This window comes from Erinaceus europaeus, chromosome 18 (assembly GCF_950295315.1).
Source record: "Erinaceus europaeus chromosome 18, mEriEur2.1, whole genome shotgun sequence".
Taxonomy (NCBI): Eukaryota; Metazoa; Chordata; class Mammalia; order Eulipotyphla; family Erinaceidae; genus Erinaceus; species Erinaceus europaeus.
Genome location: NC_080179.1, coordinates 9,692,140 through 9,714,848, shown reverse-complemented (window position 1 = coordinate 9,714,848; position 22,709 = coordinate 9,692,140). Strand labels below are relative to the sequence as shown.

Below are 22,709 nucleotides of genomic sequence, written 5' to 3'. Positions count from 1 at the left end.
CACTGACTCCCACATCATTTATTTCTTAAGAAATTTCAAAGAATTGTTTATTCATTACTAAGAGAGGGAGAGAGAATAAGAAAGTCACTCTGGCAAATGCAGCATTGCAGATACAAACCAGGGCCTCGTGGTTCTAAAACCTGAACTCTGCGTCTGTATCACCTCTCTGGCCTCTCCGTGATTTATTTTAAAACTAAGTAAAAAAAAAAAAAAAAAAATATATATATATATATATATTTGTTTGCATTTTCCTTACTAATATTACTTAGGAGCATTAACACAAATAAAATAAATTATTTGCAGAAATGCAGAGCTAAAAAGCCCAGTTATAAGATGACATTCAGGTAGATTTGTATCTGATCAGTCTCCTGAGAAAGCATCAACATTATGCATGAGAGAGAGAGAGATAAGGAAGAGTCAAAGTTTTAAGTATGTCCAATCTTAGTTTTTATAATTCAATGTAAATATGTTAACTAATTTCCATAACTCATAAGCACTTGGTAAACTAGTATTATGGCAAAGTGTAAGAGGACAGTTCTGACTGAATGTGAGTTTTAGAACAATTTTTAATTCATCGGTAGGTAGATTTCTTGCCTTAACTATTTACAAGACTTCATATTCAACAATTTAGAAGAACTGTAGAAATATATTTTATAGTAAATAGTGTGCATTGGAAAAAGGCACTGCCACATACATTATGAATATACATAAACATTAGAAATAATGTATTTTATTCATTTGGATATAAACGTGACATACAATTTTGTATTAAATTATTGTCCTAAGATTTTATTTTCCTTCCTGCACTACAAATCAATCCACTGCTCCTGGAGGCTATTTTTTCCCTTTTGTTGTTTTATTCTTGTTGTTATTACTATTGTTGGTGTTGTTGGGTAGGACAGAGAGAAATTGAGAGAGGAGGGGAAGACAGAGAGGGGGAGAGAAAGAGAGACACCTGCAGACCTGCGTCACTGCTTGTCACGTGAACCCCCTGCAGGTGGGGAGCCAGGGGCTCGAACCCGGAATCCTTGCACGGTCCCTGCACTTCTCACCATGTGCACTTAACCCCCTGCGCTACCCCAGGGCCCCGATTGTCATAAGTTCTAAATGATACATTGAACATAATGCTAAAAACAGAATTAGCTAAAATTGATAAACATAGCAGTAATATGAAAAAAAAAGAAATAATATGCTCTGAGAAAGAAAGAAAATGTTTGCAATACTAAGCATCATCTTTCAGGGTTCAACTCTATCAAACAGGTGAAGAGATCACTGGGGGATAGCTTCTTATTTACAACTGTGGGTAAAACTTCTAAGCTACTCTAGGCTTGGCCAGCTTCAGAAACCATCTATCTTTCCAAACTGTTTAAGGAGCACATCTTGTGAGCACTCATCTTCCACTTGTCCTGATCCCTGCCTCCCTCAATCTTGCCACTCTTGCAAAAACCATTCATTTGTCTTTGAAACAGCAAAAGTTATGAGAGGCCACAGGCCTGCTCCTATGCCTTCCTGCCCACTTTCATTCTGTGTGCAAATACAAGTACGGGAGACACCCACAGACAACAGCAATGGAAGCATTCCACTCCTGCTGCTGTCACAGTTCCTTCATCAACACTTTGTGCAAGTCTGCTCTGGGGGAAAGTTTTAGAAAATATAAACAAACCGACCTGTCAAGATTAACTCTAGACTATGACTTAGAAGCTATCCAGAAGCCTGTTGGCTTTGAGTTTAGAGAAACTATACACAATGCCAATCTTTCCAAAGAATAACTACAGGAATTTAGACAAGAAACTTGGGTTCTCTGAGCCTCAGTTGCATCAGATGAGTTATTTTCTAATTTTGCTAAATTAAGCATTTGAATTCATAACAGATGCCTTAATAAGTATAAGTTTTCACTCTCAGCATCATAATTTTTCTATTCATTTATTTACTTGAAAGAGAGAGAATGAAACCATCACTCCTGCATATGGGGTGTTGGGAATGTAAATAAGAGCCTCATGTATGTAAGTGTGCTGCTGCTGCTAGCCCACCTCCCAAGCGGTACTTTGCTTTTAAATACAAGTGTTTAGAACATGCGCGTTAAGAGATTAGACAGAGGACATGAACAGGCAGCTGTGCCAGTTTCCAGGACAAGTTTTCATAAGAAATTGTTTCCTCTTACCAGGTTGTTAAGATTGTGTGTGTGTGTGTGTGTGTGTGTGTGTGTGTGTGTGTGTGTATGTATTGACTATGACTATGAAAAGAGATGAGAAGGCTAGATTCTATCTATCTATGTATCATCTATCTATCTATCTATCTATCTATCTATCTATCTATCTATTCCTCTGTCTCTCTTTACAACAGGATTATCTCTGGGGTTTGTTGTTTGTATCACTCCAACACTCCCAGGAGACAGATTTTTTGTTTTTGTTTTGTTTTTTAAGTCTCTCTTTCTCTCTTCTCTCCCTCTCTCTCTCCCTCACTCTTCCCTTCTCCCTCTCTCTCTCTCTCTTCTTTGCCTCCAGGGTTATTGCTGGGGCTCAGGTGCCGGCACTACGAATCCACTGCTCCTGGAGGCCATTTTTCCCACCCTTATTGTCATTGTTGTTATAGCTGTTGTTGGATAGGACAGAGCGAAATCGAGAGAGGAGGGGAAGACAGACACCTGTAGGCCTGCTTCACTGCCCATGAAGTGACCCCCCCACCTGCATCTGGGGAGCTGGGGGCTCGAACCGGGAACCTTATGATGGTCCTTGCACTTTGCATCATGTGCGTTTAACCCCCTGCACTACCACCCTGACACCCCCCCTTTTTATTAACAAGGATGATAGCAAGAGGTAGGGAGATAGGAAAGAGTGAGAAAGAGAGAGAGAGGGAGAGGAAGTACACCACAGCTCCACTGCTCATGACACTTCTCCTCTGCAGGCTCTCCCATGTGGGCTGAGACCCACAAACCCAGTCCTCCAAAATGGTAATGTGTGCATTCTGCTGGGTGAACACCACCCAGCCCCCTTGACTCAATCATAACACAGGTGTAAGCCTCTGATTTCATCACTTAGTTTTCACATGAACACCATGTTTAGGTGACTTCATTCTCACACTGGCAAAATGGTGATCATATCCCAATCACAACACTGCTAGACTTATGTAATAGGAAGGATATGACAGAACTCACAGTATATTGTCTTTAATAGAATGAGTTTTTCATATTACATTCATATTTCATAATAAACCTTTCTAATATATATTCAATAAAATTGAAAATAAATGACCAAATGCTAGACAAAACATTTAACTTATTAACAACTTATATGATAGTTTTCTGTTACAGAGGTAGATAGGCACAGTAATTTGTTTTTTTTTTGAAAAATATCCTGAGGGTAATAAGAGATTAAAATATTATTTTAATTTAGTGATGTTTGAAATAAGAACCAAATCACAGTCACTTCAGATACACCCATGCTACTCAAAAGCATAGATGTTATCTTAGAGCAGTTGTTTAGATGTACTTTGTTGAATGAGGCAAATATCAGGGCAGATGTGAATTATTCTGAGTAACTTAGAAGATCTTAATGACAGAGAAGCAGTAAAAAGGGAAATAAATCTTAGGAAATGTAAGACTAGAGGTTTTGGGGGAAAATGATGAGCAATAAAAGAACTATTTTTCCTTGAGGTGCAATAGAAAATAGAAAGTTTTCAATAAATTTGGAACTGAGGTCATTGTGTGTGTGTGGGGGGAGGTCTATGTTGAATCTAGTCCGGTGTGAGTAAAGTAAAGAACCTAGTTAAATTCTGGTTATGAATTCTGGTTGCATTTGCTAGAGGACAAAGGAGAAAACTGACCTGGAGGGTATTTATTTATTCATTTAACTTGATAAGGCAGACAAATTGAAAGGGAAGTATGTGGAGAGGTAGACAGAGCCCTACTTCACCTCTGGTGAAGCTTTCTCCTTACATCTTTGAACTAGCAGTAAATTATGTTGAACTTTTTAAAAGTGTAGTGACCCAGAGTTAGGACTTTATCACAGAGAAACTGGTGAAGGGACAAATAACAGAAGCACATACTCACTGTTCAAGTTGTTGCTTAAGCTATTCTAAGGGTAAGTGACTATGCAAATACCACCTCTTAGAATTTGTAATTCCTGTGTTCGATTTTTCCCATTTTATCAAGTGTGTAGTCTTCTTCTACTGATAATATAATGGAGAATCTTAATGAAGAGAATTAAATAGAGATAGGGACAGACATAATTCAAACTATGAAATAAAGTTAATTCACTAATAATTTAAACAATTAGCAACAAATATTTAAAAGCAGTTAAAAATTTTGAACCATAAAACAGAAAACAAGCTTTAGTTTTTAACTTTGAAAGACTTGTTTTCCTGAATGTGACTACTTGCCATTTGAAAAAAAAAAAATTTAGACAAGCATTTTTTTAAATCTTTATTTATTTACTTATTGGATAGAGACAGATAGAAATTGAGAGGGGAGGGGAAGAGAAAGAGAGGGAGAGAGACAGAGAGAACCTGGGGCCCTGCTCCACTACTCATGAAGCTTCCTCCCCTTGTAGGTGGGGAGCAGGGGCTTGAACCTGGGTCCTTGAACACTGTAATGTGAGTGTTTAACCAGGTGCGCCACCACCCGGCCCCTACTTGTCATTTTTAAAATATGAAATGTACAAATATATCTTCTCAAAAATACACCTAATACTCAGTACGGGAGCTTTGATGGCATAGTATAAAATGCACTCCATTTTACAGAGGCCTTAGTTGCAGTAGGGGACTTATGCATGTTCAATTTCCCTGCTGCAGACCAACTTTTTCATTCAGATAGATTGATATAAAGACAGAAATAGACAGACAGACAAGACAGACAGACAGAGAGATAGCACAGCATTGGAGCTTTCCCCAGTAACACTGTAGCACCTTCATATGTTGCTAGGCTTAAACCTATGCTCCGCACAAGACAGGCCTCCTGAGACCTGCAAGTTATCACACCAGACCTGAAGCATTTTAATTTACTGAAAATATAGGGGAAAGAAATAACTGAAATGTTTCATTGATAAATACAAGTCTGAATTTCTTTTTTTATTATCTTTATTTATTGGGTAGAGACAGCCAGAAATCGAGAGGGAAGTGGGGAGCTAGAGACAGAGAGACACCTGCAACATTGCTTCACCACTCGAGAAGCTTTCCCCCTGCAGGTGAGGACGGGGTGGGGTCGTTGTGGAGGACTCAAATTTGGGTCTTTGTGCACTGTAATAGATGTGCTCACCCAGGTGCACCACTGGCTGGCCCCCAGTCTGAACTTCTAAAGTTATTCAATACAATGCAATGAGAGTGCGTTCTTATTCTTTGGGGGGGGGGGAGAGTCTGTATTATATTTTATTACATTATACCAGGGGTTGCTAATAAATAATAAGAAAAAAAAACTCTAATTGACCTAGGAGAGAAAATGGCAGAGAAAATTCATAACAGAAGTCTTGGGGGTGAAAATGCAGCTAGGTAAGTGGCTTAGGTATGAAGCCTCGGCTAAAAATCACGTTCAGTCTGCCACAGAAGCCTATCTATCAGCTCCAAAAAGCCAGTCAGCACATTGGTGGTGGGTGAGATGTGTGGACACGTATGCTGCAGAGGTGTGAAACTGTATACTTGTGAAACGTTTCCTCTATCTGAAAAAAGATTCACCGAGGACACTGCTCTGCGTGCTAGTGGTGAGAATCCTGGGCTATGGTGGGTGCTAGTCAGTCTTGCTTCAGAGTGAGACCCATGGACATGAAATGTAGGTTTTCCTCAGAGAAGCAAAAGAGGCGAACAAAGGTAGCATTCGGATGAGATTACTCTTTATTGATCCAGTGATAACTTTTTCATGCCCTGTAAAACCAAAAGGAAAAGTCAGCATGGTTCTGATTGTGCAAGTCTTCAAACAAACTGTGTGGGTTAGTAGGAGTGAGCAGTGAGGTGACAGTTTTGTTAGAGGTTTCTTTGAAAGAAAAAAGTTATTTATTATTTATTAGAGGCAGAAAGAAAGTGAGAGGGAAAGGAGAGGTAGAGAGGGAGAGAAAAAGAGACACCGGCAACCCTGCAACCCTGCTTCACCACTCCTGAAGCATTTCTCCTGTAGGTGGTGACTGGGGGGTGAGAACTTGGGTCCTTGCACGTTGTAACATGTGCCCTCAAGCAAATGTGGCAGAGCCTGCTCTAGGCAATAGTGTTTTAATGAATTTCTAAAGTTCTCTAAAAATAGATATTAGGCACTCAATTAAAATGAGAGAAAATCATTATAGTGTGAATATAGTGTTCAGGTTTTTTTTTTTAATCTGACTTTCAAGTTCCTGTAAATATTTTCTTAGAAAGTTTTAGTAAATTAATTCATGTAATTAGCATGAGCTCACTAAGATTTCAGTATATCTTGGTATGAAAATAAGAAATCTATTTCTAGGAGAGTAGGATATATATATATATATATTCATTAATTTTTATTTTGAGTGAGACAGAGAAAGAGAGTAGATTTAATTTTTTTTCACCTCTCTGGGTGCATTTGGTTGAATGCATATGTAACCATGCTCAAGGATCCAGGTTCAACACCTGAGTTCCCACCTGTAGGGGGGACCTTCATGAGTGTTGAGGCAGTGCTGCAGATGTTTCTCTTTTTCTCTCTCATCTGTCTCTCCCCCCCCCCCCAATTTAGCTGTCCTATCAAGTAAAAAAAAGTCAATAAAAAGTTTCAACTCAAAAAGGTCTATCTTGGATATTTTAAAAAGCAAATTTCTTTTTTTTAATCTTTTTTTATTTGATAAAGACAGCCAGAAATCAAGAGAAAGGGGAAGATAGGGAGGGAGAGAGACAGACACCTGCAGCCCAGCTGCACCACTTGTGAAGCTTCCTCCCTGCAGGAGGGGACCAGAGGCTTGAACCTGGGTCCTTGAGCACTGTAACATGTGCACTCAACCAGGTGTGCCACCATCCGGCCCCAACAAATTTCTTTAGAATAAAAAATGTTCTACTGGAGAGATGGCAGAGTAGTTATACCAAAAAATATTTTCATGCCTGAAACTCTGAGATTCTAGATACTATCCTCAGCACCACCATTTATTTTCTAGAAATAAAGTGTTCTGGTAATTAGTAAATAAATTTTAAAAAATCCCCATTCTGCACTGTTTCTCATTGAAAGAAATGTTCTAAAACTATTAGTCACATTGTGAAACTTTGAAAAACCAAAAAGTATGTGGATAGTTTGTATTAACATGATTCAATTTGGTTTTTTGTTTATTTGTGTGTTTTAAAAAGAGTACTTGGGAGTTGGGCTTTAGCGCAGCGGGTTAAGCGCAGGTGGCGCAAAGCACAAGGACTGGCATAAGGATCCCGGTTCGAACCCTGGCTCCCCACCTGCAGGGGAGTCGCTTCACAGGCGGTGAAGCAGGTCTGCAGGTGTCTATCTTTCTCTCCTCCTCTCTGTCTTCCCCTCCTCTCTCCATTTCTCTCTGTCCTATCCAACAACGACAACAACAATAATAACTACAACAATAAAACAACAAGGGCAACAAAAGGGGATAAATAAATAAAATAAATATTTAAAAAAAAAAAAAAAGAGTACTGCTCAGTTCTTGTTGGGCATTACGCCTTCTCCCCTGTATGGCTTGATACTATGGCCTATTTACATAATCATTGTTTTGCCTGAAAGATCCCCACTATGCCTGCAGGGCACATTAATCCCTCCAGCTTTCTACCTTCCCAGAATGCCTTGTTTTCTCTACTCCCTTTCCTAGCCAATCCCATTCCCGACTTGCTACTTCTGTCTTTCCCTATAAATCCTGCTGCTGTTCCTGGTTTTGCTCTCTTTTCTCTTCCACGTCCTGACCTGGAGAAGGGCTGGCGTGCACAGTGGGAGGTGGCCATTTTGTTCGCTCCACGTGGCCTAAACCTGCTGTGCTCATACTTAGCTCTGGGGCTCCCACATGAATAAAGATTTGCGTTCCGCTCCACCATGAGTTCCTGGTCTCTCTCTCTCCTGCGATGCAACCCCAACAAGTTCTGACTTAATGGCCATGCTCAGGGTTAAACCTGGGACCTCAGAGCCTCAAGCACTAATGTGGTTTGCATATCCACTATTCCATCTCCCCTGGTCAATTCAAGTTGTTATCATTCACATTAAAAGAAAAATGAAATGCTAAACTTTCCCCTTCCTGAAAACTGTTTAAAAAATGCTTGGCAAATGTTAATTTATTAATATTGGTTTAAGGTCAATTTAATATTTACAGCTTGATTTTTTATTTACCTGCTGAAATAAGCTGTTCATCTTATGGCCTGATATCATAAGCTATTAACTAATCTAGTTTTGTTCTCACTGTTTTTCTTTGTTTTTAATAATTTTTTTATTTTGGATAGAGATAGAAATTGAGAGGGAAGGGAAGACAGAGAGGGAGAGACACCTGCAGCATTGCTTCACCACTCCTGAAGCTTTCTGCCTTCAAGTGGACTTGAACCCAGATTCTTGGACACTGTAATGTCTGTTTTCTGCAAGGTGAATCATTGCATGGCCCCATTACCACTGTCTTTTATGACCATGTCCACTCAGACAAGTAAACATAGATGTTAGCCAAGTATTTAAAGATAACATACAGTCTTAAACTTCACATGTGCAAGTTAGGTCCATGTATGGAACAAAGTGCCTTGAAAAATACTTAGACTCTTCCTTCCTACCCAGAACTTTAGCACTATATAGATTTTTCCCTTCTCTGATCATAGATAGAGATAATCAAGCAAAGTATAGAGTTGCATTTGGACTCAAAAGGGGAAATGTGAAACTTCTTTTTGCTTTGGTTTGCATAGTTTTCACATCCTCTGGAACTATCGGGAAGATAGGAGAGATAAAAAGAAATGGGATATGAAAGAAAGAAAGTTGTATTTTCAGACAGGACCTTGTGTTGTGATGCCCTTGTCATACTTGAGGACATATTCAAGGGGGAAGCGCAAGAACCAGGAGGCAACATCAGGAAACCAGGAGTGGTGGAGATCGTTGTCATGTTTCTTTTCAGTCCTCTGGAATTCTGAAAAATGACAGCTAGGTAGGTATTCTTGGTGTGCAAATAGCCCAAAGGTGGTTGGATGTAATGGAGAGGGTAAGAGTCTGAGAGAACCCCACTATTGTCACAACTCTGGAGGCCCTGCCATTCTGTATTTATTATTAAATTATAAAATATTATCTGTATTTATTTACTGGACAGAGACAGGTAGAAATCAAGAGGAAGAAGGAGATAGAGAGGGGGAGAAACAGAGACACCTGCAGCCCTGCTTCACCACTCGTGAAGCTTTCCTCCTTGAACCCAGGTCCTTGCACACTTTAAGTAGATGCGCCACCACGTGGCCCTGGCTCTACCATTATTATTGTTATTCTAATTAATGTTTAATGAAGTTTCTGGCAAACAAGAAAGAAGATATATGAATATTAAGATACATATGAATGAATGGGAAGTCTTGACTTCATGAAGGCAACAATGCTTCTCAAATTAATATCATTAATTTTAATCAGAACAATTATTTTCAATGAAAGAAATGATTTATGTGTCACTAAGCCAAAAAGCTGCTCTCAAAGATTTAGCTGAATGGTATCACAGACTATTATTCTAGTGCAGTTATCTAGAAAAATATCACCAAAAGAAACTAGAAACCATGTGTCTCTGGAGTATTTTGATACATATTCTAAAGTCAGGCTTGCCTTAAACTAGCTCTAGGTTTCCTTCAGGTTTAAACAGCTGTGATTCGTGCACAATGCAAATCCAGTGGCGTCTCAGCTCCCACGGTGCTTCTTTTTCTCACTGTTTGATATTCTTTGTGCCTAGTATTTTAGGATTTGAATCAATATGAAATACATCAGAAAATTCCCCATAACAGCAAGAAATAGACAGTTTTTCATTCATATAAAACCTTAGATTGTATAGCACGTGGCTTGTTCTTTTTGATTTCCCACGTCCTCCTTGAAAAGTTGCGAAGGAAAACCATTCTGGGACTCCCTGGGAGGTGACAGGGTGCATACAGCATTGGACTCTCAAGTGTGAGGTCTCAGTTGGATCCCTGGCCTCACGTGTGCCACAGTGATGCTTTGGTGTTCTCTCTCTTGCCCTCTGCCTTTCTCCTTCTCTCATTACCAAATAAATAAAACCAATTTGGGAGAGATTCATGGTTTTGCTCCAGTGGTAATTTCAATACCATTTTCCAGTGGTATAGATTTGGCATTAAAAGCTGAACCACAGACACTGTTCTGCAATGCAGAAGACTGATACTTGCTTTTGCCATGAAGCGGCTGCTCTAAATGCAGGACAATTTTAAATATAAACCTAAATTACTTCTACACTTCAGTTCCAGAACTGTATGGTGCTTCTGGAACCATATAATGAGAATGAACGATGTATCACCCTTTAAAAATGTACAGACTTTCCCAGAATGGTTTTTCTATTGTTAGAGGCATTTATCCTTCACTGGTCATTCCTGTAAATAAATGTGTTTTTCCTTTTTCCAAATGCTCAAGTTGACATCTTACTCTCAAAGCAGCATAACAGGTTTTTAAAACTCTGAAGTATAGTTGGAAATTGTTCAAGGATTCCTTGGAATATAAGTTCGTTCACTAGGGCAGACAGTATTTTTCCAGTCATCACAAAAATCAAAGTTAAGAAAAAGTTATGTGAATTATCTGAGGCTTTATTTTATGAAGCCATAAAAGAAAACAACTCTTCTCACTACTTTTCTCCACGTCTCTCACAAGAAGGATAGTCAGACAGTCTCTTCAAATGTTTTGTCGGCTCTTAAATATTGCAGAAAAAAAGTGGAGAGTGGGTACAGCTTTCATTGCTGAGAAATGCTAACTAGATACTAAAGATATTTCCCTCAAAGTGGGTAAGATGTAATTAAAAGCAAAGACAAATCAAAAGCATAGATGGCTTGTGATGGAAGACTTTTTTTTTTTTTTACTTTATGAGAGTCTTCATGTAAAATAGAGTGTGTTTATATGCATCATTCCTAGACACAGATTCCCAGATGTCTAGTAAGAACTGCTGAATGAAATTATTCTTATTCTGTAAAGTGTTTTTCTTTATTGATGACCTAGAAGTTTCATACCTTGTAGTTTACATGTCCAGACTTCCTACTAGACCTCCCGGATGAGAGGGAAAATTTTGTGACATCTATGAAATACAGTTTTAGAGTTAATATGAGCAGTATCTGAGATTCTGTTTAAAGTGCTAATATTAACCATTATTCCAAAGCTCTACGCAATTCTAATTCAATGATATTTACTTTCAGTGTACATAAAACTAAACATGGTGGCAAAGAGAAATTAGAAGAGCAATTCCTGATACTCTGATGCACTGATGTTAAAACTGATGACTATGTCCAGCTTTATATTTCTGTGGCATTTAAAAAGTTATAGTGAAATATTCTGTTATCTATTTGCATATACATAATTAATATGCAAGAAAAATCCAAACCCTGGAATCATTCCATATTCCTCTTAATATCACACTCTATTTCTACTATGTCAACACATCTTACGAGCTTTACTTTCACAACATACCTATATTTCAACCACATTGTCTTTCTTTCTACTGATGTATGCTGGTGCAACCATCACTTTTCTGCATCTAGAATTTAGAAAACCATTATCTCGAGTCATGAACAATCTCTTTTCTTTTTTTTTTTCTGGTCTCTGTTTCTGTTTTTACTTCTACAGAAGACTATTCTGTAGCCAGAGTGGTCCCATTAAAAACTTCACTTTAGGTGGTGTATTTTTCTTCTTCAACTTCCTATATTTAGACTCCTCTCTTATGCCATTTCTCAGATTTCCTACACTACCGAATTTTGATTTGACCATTTTCATCTGCCTGCTATAATTGCTTCCACATCAGGCAGGCACCACCCCTCAAGTATGGTGCTGACTGTGTCTTTTGAAAATTCGTTTTCCACACCACTTAGCCCAGACCTCCCTCTAGTTCTAACTTCACAATCTACTTAGATGATCACTTTACCTGTAAACCTTTCCCTCATACTTATTTAAAACTGCAGCTTTTGTCTTAGCACCTACTCCTCTTTTCATGAAGATAGTGCTTATCATCTGCTTTTCACTGTATCACTAATTCCTAGAATTCACAGCAAATACTAATGATACTAAAACCGGTAACTCATGAGGCTTGGCTTCTATTCTATGTACTTCTAAGCAGATAACATATATCAAGTAATTTATTTCCCTAAAATTTAATGTGCTTAAAGGGTTTCTTGCTATAGTGATGTAAGATATGGAGGCCTTCTCTCCATTGAAAATAATCATAACAAAACGATTATTCCATCACACTGTCAATAAGTCAGGGCAACACAGCAGTCTGAGTAGCACTTATTCTTGAAAAATTGCTGGAGATCAGATAGAAAAAAATGGGGTCTATGATGTTCTCCCCTCAACTATTCTCAAGCTCCTTCCCCTCCACCCCCAGGCTTTTAGAATGGTAGCCACGGGGGTCAGGCGGTGGCGCACCTGGTCAAGTGCACACATTACAGTGCACAAGGACCTGGGATCAAGCCCCTGGTCCCCACCTGCAGGGGGAAAACTTCACCAATGGTGAAGCAGGGCTGCAGGTATCTCTCTATATTCCTCCCTTCCTATCTCCCCCCCTCTCAATTTCTCTGTCTCCATCAAATAAATAAATAAGTAAATAAATAAATAAAAATAATTTAGAAAAAGAGTAGCAGCCCCAGCCAGCTTTGCAGTCAGAGATGGTAGATGTAATTTGTGATGAGAAGACGGTCTGGTAGATTTTTGTTTCTTCTATGTAAGTGATGATTTCGTTTAGAACAAATGAGGTTCACCCACAGTCTTTAATGCCAGAGATTGTGAGACAGTTTTGAGTTAAGTGGTTGACAAGCAGAGTTAAAAAACAAATTCTAGCAATTAAAGATCCATAGAAAGTTACAGGCAGCTAACTCGTCATTCATAATGATGAACCAAGCAGCCATGCATTCACAGAAGACACATCTTCTTGCATTACTTTGATCTTTCAGAATAAAGTTAGCAAGCAGCCTTCTTCATATTCCTGAACAATATATACCTTTAAGTTTACACTGTTAAATATAAACCTGTATTTACATTTTTAAATAGCAGACAAAATTTTCAAGGTTTTAAGACACTTGCAGAAAAGTAGTAACTATTTTCTCTGTTATATACTACTAAGAATGATGAATTCACCTTCTTCATCTCATCTTGGATGGAGCTTGAAAGAATCATGTTAAGTGAGATAAGCCAGAAAGGTAAGGATGAATATGATATGATCTCACTCATGAACAGAAGTTCAGAAGTAAGAACAGAAAGAGAAAACACAAAGTAGAACTTGGATTGAGTTTGGTATAATAAACCAAAGTAAAGGTCTCTGGGGTGGGAGGGGCAGGAAGATTTTCAGGTCCTGATGCATAATGGTAGAGAAAGACAGGTGAGAGTGTTTTGCAAAAAAAAAAAAAAAAAAGTACCAATAACTGTATTTCCTGTAAACAATTAATCCTCCCAACAAAAATATTAAAAAGAAAACAGAAACAAGTGCTAGCAAGGATGTGAGGGGAAAGGAATCATTCTACACAGCCAGTGTAAAACTCCTATGGAAAATAGTCTAAAGGTACCTCAGAAAACTAGAAATATATTTACTCTATGAACTGGTATTTCCTCTCCTAGGAATTTAACACTTATCCAAAGAAATCGATGTCCACCTATGTTAATTACAGCACATTTTGTAATAGCCCAAACCTGGAAGCAATTCAGATGTTCAGTGACATGTAAGTGGTCACAAAATATTAAGTACAAAAGGATATACTACTCTGCTATCAGAAACAATGAAATATTCTTTTTCATTTGTTGAACAGAACCTGGAAGAATCACGTTTTATGATTCTTTCACAAAGATGAAGGAAGATGGAATACGGCATGATCTCACTTACATTTGATACTTAGGAAGGCAAAGAGAGAGATGAGGGTGGGGGAGGGTGTGAGCTTGGTTTGGGTATGGGGTATTGCAGCAAAGCAAAGGACTTGGGACTGGGTGGGCATTGGGCATCCTGTGCACAATGTTGAAGATGAATTTCTGAGGGTTGCAGTAGTAGCATGCAGACAACTGGCACTGAGAGATAAAATAAACAAACAAAATAAAAAACTACTTATGCATCAACCAATAACTGTCCTATAAACCATTATTTCCCCCAATAAAATGGTGTTTAAAAGTGGAGCTTAACTATTCATTCATTAATTCAAAATTACACTCAATAAATAATTTTAAAGCATTTATTATGCTAGGATACACGCTAGCTCTGAGAAAATAATGTCATCAAAGAACTTAGTTGGGTCTGGGTGGTGGTGCACCTGGTTGAGTGCACGTGTTATAGATCACAAGGACATGGATTCGAGCCCCTGGTCCCCACTTGCAGGGTGAAAGCTTTGTGAGTGATGAAGCAGGGCTGTAGGTGTCTGTCTCTCTCCCTATCACCCATTTCTCTCTCAATTTATGGCTATCTCTATCCAATAAACAAATAAAGATTTAAAAAAATGTTAAAAAATTTCATCTAAACTTCCATATGCCACATAGCTTCAGGGCCACACTCTTGAGTATAATTTTTCTATGTAAAGAAATTATTCTGGTCATCAGAAGACGCTAGATGTATTTGATAATATTTTGTTTTTACTATAGTCACCTGTATCTTGTACAGTGATATGCTCTTTATCAAATGACAATGTGGTACTACAAAGATCCTTTGTAGTGGTCAAGCCATGCTACATATTGCAAGATCCAGTATAAAACAAAAATGAGATCCTTTGCTCAAAAATCACTATACTTCAAGATGATAAGAGTAGTGCATTTAACTAAACACAGACCATTCTGAGAGTGGGTGCCTGTAGAGTGCCAGGCTGTCTTCTCCAAATGGGTGTACAGAATGACCAGCATTTGGGAAATTCTCTTTCTTTTCATTTAAGGTCTGGCTTAATTGACTGGGAAAATCTGATTTACAGTAACAGTGGAAGGTATCAAATTATTTTTTAATAGCAATGGTATTAACACCACGCAGTATTTGTTATCTATTCAATTGAGTAAAAACTGAATGACTATCATATGTCAAGCACTGTGTTAGGGACAGGGAACATATTAGAAAACATAGTAGGCCATGCTTTGGCTTCTGTAGGCTCTACATTCTCGTGTAAAAATGGACAATAATACATATGAAAAGGAATGATTATACATGACTGATTATGGGCTAGTGATACCACTTTGGAATGAAAACATTAAGCTCTGTTAAGGAGAATGTAACTTCACTTTGATAGTCAAGTAAGTCCTCTTTTTGGAGACTGCCTCATATGGAATTTTATTTTATTTTTGTTTGTTTTGTTTTTGCCTCCCGAGTCTCAATGCCAGCACTATAAATCCACTGCTCCTGGAGGCTACTTTTTCTATTGGATAGAACAGAAAGAAATTGCTAGAGGAGGGTAAGACAGAGAGAGAGAAAGACAGACACCTGAAGACCTACGTCACCACTTGTGAAGCAACGCCCCTCCCCATCGCAGGTGGGGAGCTGGGGGCTCAAACCAGGATGCTGTGTGGGTCCTTGTGCTTTGTACTATGTACACTTAACCCGCCCCCCACAGCATGGTGTTTTAAATCATGTATTTGAAAAGACAGGCTCTGGTTCCTTCACCTAAATGTTATCACAAACTAACTTGGGTCACTAATATATGAAATGTAAGTAATGATAGTTTATGCCTCATAAGAGTCACATCCGAAATAAATGAGTTATTAAATGTTATGTTTGACAAAACTAAAAAAAAAAAAAACCTGCTATCCAAGAAAGAACTGATCTTTCAGAGAATTTAAAGTAGAAGTTCTTGGGTAAAGAAAAATATAGACACTTAATATACAACAACAACACAACCATGCAATGCAGAAAGGAAGGCAGCTCAAACAAATTGTGCTGGTGGACAGCCAGGTGCTATGAAACATAACTATATTACAACTTAACAACATGCACCAAAATTAACTCAAAATGGATCAAATAAATGCCTGGATATTAGAACTGAAACTAGGAAATATAGAGAGGAAAACATTAGTGAGACACTTCAGGAACTTAACACAAGAATGTACTTGGAATCTCAAGTACATGGCAAAGTGCAACGAAAGCAAATGGAACTAAATAAATAAATTAAGTAAATGGGACTCTATCAAACTAAAAAACTTCTAATAGCTACACATAGCAAGCAAACTATACAAGGATAAGACAGGCAGCTGGGCAAATGGGAGAAGATATTTGCACATCACACATCTGAGAAGTGATGGATAGCAAACACTCATAAAGAAATTATGTAATTGAATAAAGAAAAATATGACCCAATAAAAAAGTGAGCAAAAGATCTAAATAGTTTTCTAAAGAAGAGATACCCATTGAACACAGACATACAAAGACATGTTCCATGTCACTTATTACTAGAGATGTAAATTAATGTCAAACTGAGATTCTGCCTCTCACCTGTGAGAACAGACTACACCAACAAAACAGAAAATGACAAGTGTTGGTGAGGGCGTAGAGAAAATGGACTCTGCCTTGCTGGTGGGATGCAAACTAGTGCAACTCCTGTGGGAAGTAGAAGGGAGGGGCCTCAAACAAGTAAATATGAAGATATCTTATGACCCAGCAATACCAATCCTAGATGTATAGTCAAAGGCTGTGAATATACTAATTTAAAAATCTTAGAGTCAAATTAGGGCAAGAAAAACCTTGGGTGATCAGTCACATAGACATCTACAGTGACTATGACAATGGCCATGACAGTTTATCTGTAAAACCTTGGTCTTAGTCTCCAAACCTTCCAGGATGGTCTCTGACTACTCATGTACTCCCAAGAAGGAAGGGAAAATGAGGCAGCTGGCAATGGGAACAGGATATTAAAGGCCAAGTGGGGGGGGGGGGGCAGGTGGTGGCGCACCTGGCTGAGCACACATATTACAGTACTCAAGGGCCCAGGTTCAAATCCCTGGTAACCTGCCTGCGGGGGGAGGGGGGTTCAGGTCTCTCTCTCTCTCTGTCTCTCTCTACCTCCTCCTCCCCTTCAACTTTTCTCTCTCTAATATTAAATAAAATATTTAAAAAATATTTTAAAGACCAAGGGAGAATCAGCATGGTGCCACAGTCTCCAGTGATCCTCCAGCTTCATCTTTTTCCTCTAAACAACGTTTGCTTTTCTTGATTCACCAGATCCCCCAATTCTTCGTAGAATCTTCTGTGAGGAATTGGACACTGAGAGATACTCATGTCTCTCCCATGGGGCTGTCGTGTCAGCCCCGCACCCCACCCCCACAACAAAAGGACATATACACACCTATATTCATAGCTGCACTGTTCACAACATCCAAGGAGCAAGCAGCCTAAATGCCCATAAACAGATGACTGGATACAAAATATTATGGGGGGCATGTAGAGCAGTGGGTTAAACACACACGGTGCAAAGCGTAAGGACTAGCATAAGGATCCCGGTTCGAGCCCCTGGATCCCCACCTTCAGAGGGGTCACCTTGAAAGTGGTGAAGCAGGTCTACAGGTGTCTATCTTTCTCTCCCCCCTCTGTCTTCCCCTCCTCTCTCCATTTCTCTCTGTCCTATCCAACAATGACAGCAACAACAATTATAATAGTAACAACAACAAAGGCAACAAAAGGGAAAAAATAGCCTCCAGGAGCAGTCGATTCCCCTGGAGGGAAAAAAAATGTTATGGGACATACCTTCAATAGAATACTATTTTGCACCATGTGAGTTGAACCACATGAATGTGAAACATGAATGTATTCAAACTGCAAACTGGTGCAAGACATTGTTAGAGGCACTGTTGTTACTGGTGTGTGTGTCTGGTGGGAGGTGGTGCAGTGGTACAGGGGTCACAGAACCTTGGTAATGGGTATGATGTGGAACGATACCTCCTTAATTATATAATATTTTAAATCACTATTAAATCACCAAAAAAAAATTGAAATGTAATGATTGCAAAGGCCCAGGGGCTATTGGAGAACCTTCCAAGGAGGCTATCGTATAGGGAATATATTCAATGCATGAAGTAGGAGTAGGGGGGGGAGTGCAGATTATTAACTGCTTTTTCAGCCACCAGGTTCCAGATGCCAGCATGATGCCAACCAAACTTCCCTGGACAGACAACCCCACCAATGTGTCCTGGAGCTCCAATTCCCCAGAACCCCACCCCACTCGGGAAAGAAAGAGGCAGGTTGGGAATATGGATTGACCTGTCAACACCTGTGTTCATCGGGGAAGCAATTACATAAGCCAGACCTTCCACCTTCTGCACCCCATAATGTCCCTGGGTCCATGCTCCCAGAGGGTTAAAGAATAGGAAAGCTATCAGGGGAGGGGATGGGATACGGAGTTCTAGTGGTGGGAATTGTGTGGAGTTATACCCCTCTTATCCTATGGTTTTGTCAGTGTTTCCTTTTTATAAATAAAATAAAAAAAGAAAATTTGAAAGCTGATTTCTTGAACAAAATATAATGACAGATAATCACATATGTTATAAAACAATCGGACTAATTAAACTGAAGTAGGAAGTATATCAACAACGAGAGCTAGCTTCCTAGTGGATTTCTTTAGGGACAAATTACAAATGATTTTCCTAACTTTTGAGTAAAGCTGTCAGTAAATATATATGACTTAAGTAAATATATATGACTTAGTAAAGGTGAGAAAAAAAAACCAGACAACCACAGGAGGAGGGAAATAGCATAATGGTTCTGCAAAGAGATTCTCATGCCTGAGGCTACAAAGTCCCAGGTTCAATCCCCTGCATCATTATAAACCAGAACTGAGCAGTGCCCCGTAAAAGAAAAAAAAAAGAGAGAGAGAGAGAGAGAGAGAGAGAGAGAGAGACCCACACCTCTGCTACCGAATGTTTCATTCCTAATAAGAGACAGAAGCTACTTGAAAAACCCAAACCACAGACTCAAAAGCACCTCTGGAAATGAGATCATTACACCAGTTATACTTTGCCTTTACCCCTGCACCCTACCGAATGCTGCCCACCAAAACTCTGCTGATCCCCTGACACAAACAGAAACTGAATCTTTCCCCTCTAACACACACAGAGTAATTTTTTTAATGATTAAATGTATGCAAATTCCCAGTACCACTAAAGACTTTATATAGGAAAACTCCTGGGTGAAGGAAATCTTAGAATTTAAGGTAGAGATGGCATAACGCTTTGTAAACAAACAAACAAACAAACAAAACCCCTCTACCTTGTGCAGCTAACTCTTTCCACCTCTCTTTGTTCTGCTGAATGATGTCCACCAGGTTATTTTTGAAGCTTTTCAGGTCCACACTTGCCAAGGAGTAGTCTGGGGGGTATGTTGCTTCATTCATGCTGATCTTCATATTGGTTCGTCTAAACAAATCAGCAATGTGAAGACCAACAAAGCTACTTGAGTTAAGAGTAACAATCAGTGAAATCAGAAAATACCAAGGTCATGACATGGGGTGAGGAATTAACATTTGATACACTTTACAACAGGGATTGGGAAACAGTGGGAACTCTTGAGATGGGGTTGGTGGAGAGCCCACGGTGAACATCTTCAAAGTGTCGCCATCGGTTTAGAGTACACAGTGGGTCAATGGATTGATGACTCCTGCCTCTTCCTCAGCAACTTACTCTTGAAGCTAGCCTGGGCCTTTCTCAGGTAGGAAAGTCCTCACTGTTTTCTTATTAGGACTAAATTTATGAAGTCTGTTAGTCTGGAACAGGAAAATTATATTCATGGGCAAGAATTCAGGGTGATTTTCTGTACACTGACGCTGTGAACACTATGCTGTAGCAAATTTATCAATGACTAAATTCTAGTTCAAATACTGTAAATCAGTTGCATAAATGAAGTACTTTACTGTTATATGTCATACGGACCTTCATACTCATGTTAAAAAGCTGACGCCCACATGTTATAAGTAGACTGGTTTGCAACCAATGTTTGTACGCAAACCAATACAACTGCATGAACTATGTTTACTCTTTCCGAGAATTTGGATAATTCTGTCCACTGAGTATTAAATATTATGTGCTATATTCCTTACTACTTTATACTTTTTATAGTGGTTACCAAGTTCATTTCCAAGACAAATGCAATGCAATACATTGCCACTTGAGGGCAATACTACCTAAAGATTTATATGAGATTTGCACGCCCAGATTTAAAATCTAATAAAATCCTAAGTAAAAGGTAGGAAGAGCATATGTCCTACAAACACCTTTTTGGGGAAATTGGGAATTACACCCATGGTTTTATAACTGTACTATGAACCATTATCTTCTCAGTATACAGGATTAAAAAAAAAATCCTTTTGAAAAATCATTAAGCATCACAAAAGTGTAAGAAAAGAAAAGGAGAAACAAGATAACCAACCGGCTGGATCCATGGGAAGGAGCTTCGGTCTTATTAGTCTCCTCGATAAGAGGAGCAATAATTTTCTCTGTTGAGTCTGTTAGAAGAGAAAATGTTGGCTCTACTATGAAATCAATGAAACCTATAAAAGCAAAAGATAAACCATTAAAGTTTGCAATTTGATTTTCTGAATCCTAACAGTGGAAAATAATCTCTTATGTAATTGATGGCAAGCACCGATCACAAATATTCATTCCATCTTCCACTTGCAATTGTTCTGGTATCTTTACAGGTAGTATGTCTCCCCTAAAAATATGCTCTCACACAGTAAAAGTGACATGATGCACATTTACTAATTCAAGGACATTGACTTTGCTATTTACTATACTGTCTTATATTGTAGTTAACAATAAATTCACGTGTTTTCTTCTCTAGTGTGTGAAAACCCTTCACCTGTTGAATTTTTTTGACCTTCAAATATATCTAAGTTTCAGACAAGTTAAATAATTGAAGTTTTTCTCAAGTAACAGGAAGGCAACCAGTTTTTATCCTTTCTTACTCTGCCAAGTTTTCTGACAGTGTATTAATATTTAAAGTTGCTGTTTATTATTCTCTGGATGTAAAGTGTTAGTTCAAAGGGTGTGGGTGTGTTCTGTCACATCAGTGAAAAGAAGAGTACCAGTTTGGAGAGACAGAATTAATAGTCCTACCACTTAGAAATGTCAGAATTGAATAAAGGCTTTTCAACATTTAACATACACATGAAGACAATGGCACAAAGAATGGGCATTGTCCTCTAGGGAGCACTTCCCACCTGTGCACAGGTGGCAGAGGAAACCACCTATTCTAAGCTCTGTGTACAAGAAACACCTCTGAGGACCCACAGTGCTTGCTGCCATAAACAAGGAAACACTTTTTTTTTTTTTTGTAATTATATGCAGGTTGTATCCACATTTGAAGAGTATCTCACCCATAAGATAATTTAAAGTAGCTCCCATTATAAGTGATCTAGTCATGGTCTTGAGTGGTGGTGTGAGGAAGCTTCATGTGGCATAATTGTGCTTTCCCTCTCTAACTCCCCCTTCCCTTTCAATTTCTGTTCCTATCAAAAATAATAAATCAATCAATAAAATATTTTATACAAGTGACCTAGTTATAAAACAACATGAAGGCACTAAGTCAAAAGTCTTCGATACTGTGTTTTAACCAATCCTGTCCCATCAAAGCAATGTTGAATGACCACCTAGAACCCGATTCCAGGTTTTGTGCGTGGTGCTTAATGCCTTGAATTTATAGACTGTCAATCGCAGTGTTATTCTTACTAATTCGCTAAACAACTTATAGCCACAAGTCTCAGACACTTCTACTCTTCCCTGTGCATCAGAGGACACCTATAAAAGGATGAGAGACACCTGTATTTTAATATCTAGGGAAATTTAAACTTGGGTAGGAAGCGGGAAGGTTAGAGCAAGAAGCTTTCTGACAGCTGCTCTGTAGCAGGACTTACGGAGAGCAGCTGTAGAAGGAAATTAGCAATCCTTGTGTTTATCATATCATTAAGTTTATCTTATCATGAAGATGTTGGTTCATGAATAGATACCATTTTTTTTTAACTATGCAGCATAGCAAATACTAGACTTTAATAATGGGCAAAATGCTGTGCATACTGGGTAGATCTTTCCCAAAAGACTAAGAACCAACATGTTAAGTATATTATTCAGACTCAGTGATAATAGAACACAGCATATATATTAATGCATTTGCTGAATTATTTCTTACACAAAGTAGCTCCTTACAGAAAACGAGGATCAAAGCTAAAAATCCTGCCACCTCTTGTGTACTACAGTCTCAACTTTGTAAGTACATCAAACTAAATAGCAACTGCACTTATTAAAACTGCATTATTTGATTCATTTTGAGGGAATGTTTCAACAATTCTTATGACTTAGGATCATGGGAGTTCTAGCTGATGGTCAAATTTATCACAGAGTTAAGTTTTCATGAAGTCTCTCCTTTGACTAACGTATATGACACGTACATGTGAAAACTGACAGGCATACACACACACACCACAATCACCAATCTTCAGCCTTACCTATCTGTGACTGGGCCACCATTGTTGACTTTCGATCACACAGTGGGGAGAAAGGGAGCCCCAGTTCAGCTTCTTTATCTCCCTGCGGAAAGGAAATCCCATGAGCACAAACTGGTTTCGAGAAGCTCAGATAACAAGCAGCTGAGCTACAAAACCTAACGAGCCACAGCTAGTAAAGTCCTGGGCCCCTTGGAACACCTAAC

The 22,709-nt window shown here is 38.7% G+C and overlaps 1 protein-coding gene and 1 long non-coding RNA gene across 4 annotated transcripts in view; both read right to left on the bottom strand.

Moving 5' to 3' along the window:
• The window catches only part of PDE1A (phosphodiesterase 1A), a 320,443-nt gene that overhangs the window by 11,166 nt on the left and 286,568 nt on the right, over window positions 1-22,709 (bottom strand). The window contains exons 12-16 of one of the 3 annotated variants that reach the window (XM_060177615.1): window positions 22,507-22,588; window positions 20,433-20,553; window positions 19,278-19,423; window positions 11,092-11,156; window positions 9,646-9,814 (exon numbers count right to left, since the gene is read on the bottom strand). In XM_060177615.1, the coding sequence (XP_060033598.1) occupies window positions 9,767-9,814; window positions 11,092-11,156; window positions 19,278-19,423; window positions 20,433-20,553; window positions 22,507-22,588 (462 nt within the window). In that variant the 3' untranslated portion in view covers window positions 9,646-9,766. Of the gene's footprint in view, window positions 1-9,645; window positions 9,815-11,091; window positions 11,157-13,937; window positions 14,123-19,277; window positions 19,424-20,432; window positions 20,554-22,506; window positions 22,589-22,709 lie in introns of those variants that run through there. The other 2 variants (XM_060177616.1, XM_060177617.1) reach the window with 2 other exon arrangements.
• On the bottom strand, window positions 3,794-9,068 carry LOC132534240 (uncharacterized). Its single transcript, XR_009545916.1, has 3 exons — window positions 8,898-9,068; window positions 5,665-5,850; window positions 3,794-4,187 (listed from the first exon to the last, which is right to left on the bottom strand). It is a non-coding gene; the product is annotated as an uncharacterized LOC132534240 (long non-coding RNA).